We start from the raw sequence: 4,268 nt of genomic DNA on the forward strand, positions 1-4,268 counted from the left end.
TGTCTGCTAAATAGTAAAATACAGCAAGTGAGAATAACAACAGGAGGAAAGTTAAACATTTATCAGTGTGTTGCAAAGCACCGTTTTTCACTTGTTTCCTCCGTTGCAGAATGAACCAGTCGATCTGGACTTCTTGAACCCAAAACCAGCTTCCGTTGCCTGTAACTCACCTCTTCTCCCTGCCCTGTCACAGCCCACGGGTAGAACGTCAGCCTCTCTTGCCTCCACATTCACAGCCCCGCAGCCTGCCCCTACCTCAGCCCCTTTCATATTCTCTGCTGCGGCACCACTGGGACCGTCCAATGCAATGTCAGGTGCCCCTGGGTACCTGGGCTCTGCTATGGGAAGTGGTGATCTGCACAACATGGATCCCATAGGACATCTGGACGAGAGCAAAGGGTAAGGTTTTCTCCTCCTTTCTGCTTGGAAAGAATTGCTGCTATGAATCAGATTTTCCTCCCCGACTCTTAGGTGGGACTTCAGTTTCCATTGGTCCCGGCAAGTATGGCCAGTGGTCAGGGATGATGGGACCTGTAATCTTAACATGGGAAGAGTTGCAGATTCTCTGCCTTTGCTGTACATCAAGGGCAGACTGAATGAAGGGATGCTTCTGCCCCGGGGCAGATTTGCACACCTCTTATACCTCAGGAGCAGGTAACCGTATCTGGCCAATTGGCCAGATCACTATCTTCCCCCACGCCCCAGGGCTGCCCACCTCTCGGTCACCTGAGAGCACAATGACTTTGCCTTTCACCTGCTGTGTTTGAAATGCAGCCATGCCAGCAAAGTTACAGTCCACAAACCGCAACTGATGAGCTGATGGCTGGGTCTTGCAAGGCAAAGAAGTGAGAGGCCCAATAGCCATGTGAGTAACTTTGCACAGGGCTTTGCTATCGGTTGACTGGTGGGGCCAGCAAACACTTTTTGACTGAGCCAAGTACCTGCCCCACATGGACATCATTTGTGGTATCTCACTGTCATGCTGCTGGAGATTTTACTTAAGAGGGATTTTGGCAGGCAGGTACTCTGCCTCCCCATGTTAATGCAGAATGCATTCATTTCTTCATTCAGCCCCATCAATCTGCAGGGCACAGAACCAGGCAGTGGTGGGCAACACTGGCTTTTCAAAGGACAATTGCTATTTGTAGGAGGGAGCAGTTACACATGCTCACACCAAGTGCTTTATACAGAGCGGGCGGGGGGGGGGGTAGGTGCAGACTAGGTACCAGAGACATTCAATATGTTTCTTTGCATTCATTTTCTTTTTTAACCTGCATCTGTTTTCTGCTCCATTCCAGACCTTCAGCTCAAGCAAACCTAGGCACCTCTGTGTTCCCTGGTGGAGTTGCATTGCCCACGGCTGCTGCTGCACCTCTTACATCCACTTCAGGGCTGCCCATTGCAGCTCCAGTAGTCCCTCCACTTCCATACCCAGGCAGCTGCCCAGTCGGGTCAGGAAGCCCCCTCTTCCAGCCAGCCTCCTTCCAGCAGCAAGGAAGTCCTCTGAAAGGACCCGAGATCTCCCTGGGCAACGTTCACGTCCCACTGGAGTCCATCAAGCCAAGTAGGCATCACAAATATTTTTTATTGCTTACTGCTGATACTGGATTGCATGTTTCAGTTCATTTAGTTCATGCCCTTTTAAAATCTGGGGGGTTGGGGGGGAGTTATTGGGTTGTTGTTTTTATTTTGATTATATAGTTTGTGGTTTTGTGTTTTGGTTTTGTTCTGTGAGCCGCCCTAAGGCCTTCAGGTATAAGGCGGAATATAAATTCAATCAGTTAATCAATCAAAGCCTCCTTATTTTCATAATTTGGAGAGTTAGGAATAATTTTTTTACAAACTATTGTCCTGAAGTCTTTTGGGGGTGTAGAGGGAGAGGGGTTTGGGAACTCTGCACGGCTCCATTCCACTCCCTATTAGGCCCCCTCCCTCAAGGAGAAGCATCATGCTTTTAGTGTGACAACGATCTTATGGTTGAAAGGAAAAGCTTTGAAAGCTGCTAGCCAGTATTTGCTTCAAGCAGGGATGGGGAGCCTGTGAGCCTCCAGCTGTGTTGGTCTCACCTAGTACATCTTCACATTTGCCTCAAGTTGCTTCCTATCTTCTAGTGGTATTAGTAGGATGTGTGGGTTAGACTACAGTGCAATATCCCAGGTTTCCTGCCAGAATACAATCCAAGCTGGAACAAGGATCACATCTAAGGAAGGTGTATAATTAACCTTTCAGGGACACTGGTGTATCTGGAGCAGACTTATTTCTCTCTGGGGCAAAATCTGCCCAAACAGATTTTGAAAGTCAAGAGGTTTTTGCACCTACTTTTAGGGACCATCTCATCAGCATCCGCTTTAGAGATGACACTTTTGTTCAGAATAGAGGCTTTGCAGATTCTCTTAACACAGCTCCCAGCATTCCAAGCATAACCCGGTGCCCTCCCAAGATTTCACTTGCATTGTTGTGTCATGTAAGCACCTTCTCCCCCTTGCAGGCAGCGCTCTTCCTGTGACGGCTTATGACAAGAACGGTTTGCGCATCCTCCTGCATTTTGCCAAGGAGTGCCCCCCCGGCCGGCCCGATGTGTTGGTAGTGGTGGTTTCGATGTTAAACACAGCACCCCTTCCTATCAAGAACATTGTGCTACAAGCAGCAGTGCCAAAGGTACCAAGATGGCCGTTCTCAAGCACCAATAGGGGAAGAGACCAGCATCCTCTTCTTGCTGGAGGAGAGATCAAGAGCTGCTCATCCAGGCAAATCCTGCTGGGTCAGGCGGTTGGGACCAGACTTACTTTCCAGCTGATTCTATCGAGAAGCATATTTTATCTGCTGCAACATTACAGGATAGTTGTTGCAAGCTACTGTCTTAGGCCTCAGCCCTAAGCATCTTTGGCTGGAATAAAATTCCACCGAATCCATGGGGCTTGCATCCATGTAATGAGTTTAGAATTAAGGTGTCAGTTAGTGTCTCCATCCGGTTAAGTCCACTAGACAAATATTTGCTTTTATGGTTTAGTCAGTGCTCAGTAAACACACCCACTTCCCTTAATATATTTGTGTTCAGTGATGCAACGTGACTATTAAGATTTTCTCCTTTGCTTTTTAATCCACAGTCCATGAAAGTGAAGTTGCAGCCGCCTTCGGGGACAGAGCTAGCTCCATTCAATCCCATCCAGCCACCAGCTGCTATCACCCAGGTCATGTTGCTGGCAAATCCGAGGAAGGTGAGAAGACTTGCATTCACAATTTCTCCACCTTTTCTTAGAAAAGGAATATTGCCATCATTTTTCTACATTTAGATCAAATGTTAGGTTTCTGCTCATGGTCGTCTTGAGCTTGGTGGAAGATAAAAGTGCTGTTTTCTAGAATCTAGGATGTTACTGATCTGAAAGGAGGAATTCAACATCATACTAAGGTTCCTCAGGCAAAGCATTTCAGTCTGCCAGGCAGGCAGTTCTCCTCTTCCCCGTGTACTTTTCTGGGGGTTCCCCCCTTGCCAATTTTGGGGAATGTAGGGTGTGTGCAGGAGAGGGGGGGCATGGTCCCACTGCACAAGCAGAAGTCACTATTCATTTGTGACTCTCAAAGGGGGAAAGACTGGTGCACATCTTACATCTTCCTTGAAACAGCTGTGTTGCACAGTCCATAGTCTGAGAATTAGAGCTATGGTTCTACTTGTAAGATGGAGAGACACATACAGTGGTACCTCGTCTAGCGTCCGCCTCGTCGAGCGCCTGTTCCGTTGAACGTCTGCGGCAAACCCATAAAGTACTGGAACAGGTTACTTCTGGGTTCGCCATTCGCGCAGAAGCGCTAAATCGCACTATGCGCAGAAGCGGCACTTTGTCTAGCGTCCTTTTTGGCCAGCAACCGGGGCTCCAGAACGGATCCGTCACAAAACGAGGTACTACTGTATCTCTCTCTACAATTCTGTATCATCTGTACAATTCTGTACAATTCTGTTGTATCATCAGATTTCTTTTCTGCCTACTGCCACACTTAGGGAATATGAAAGGATGTTCCATGCTTGCTTTTCTTCTGCCTAATACGTTTTTCAGCTTTACAACTTTGGACAGAACTGGATATAGGATTTGTGCATTGTTCTTTTTCCAGCAATTCCTTGCCCCGGTTCGTAAAGTATCAGACAAACTATTGCTCAGCCCTGCTAGTGCTCAGATAACGTCGTGGCACGCACCAACCTTGTTCCAGGCTCCTCCATCTTTCTACTCTGTATTCTTGACTGCAGCTTTATGTTGTTTCCTTCTTCCTTGCAG

The 4,268-nt window shown here is 47.7% G+C and overlaps 1 protein-coding gene across 8 annotated transcripts in view; it reads left to right on the forward strand.

Moving 5' to 3' along the window:
* The window catches only part of GGA3 (golgi associated, gamma adaptin ear containing, ARF binding protein 3), a 29,945-nt gene that overhangs the window by 22,775 nt on the left and 2,902 nt on the right, over positions 1-4,268 (forward strand). For all 8 annotated transcript variants that reach the window (XM_083598142.1, XM_083598144.1, XM_083598148.1 and 5 more), the window contains 4 exons: positions 110-399; positions 1,299-1,564; positions 2,489-2,658; positions 3,108-3,218. In XM_083598142.1, the coding sequence (XP_083454268.1) occupies positions 110-399; positions 1,299-1,564; positions 2,489-2,658; positions 3,108-3,218 (837 nt within the window). The remainder of the gene's footprint in view (positions 1-109; positions 400-1,298; positions 1,565-2,488; positions 2,659-3,107; positions 3,219-4,268) is intronic.

Source organism: Podarcis filfolensis (genome assembly GCF_964270895.1).
Source record: "Podarcis filfolensis genome assembly, chromosome: 2".
Taxonomy (NCBI): Eukaryota; Metazoa; Chordata; class Lepidosauria; order Squamata; family Lacertidae; genus Podarcis; species Podarcis filfolensis.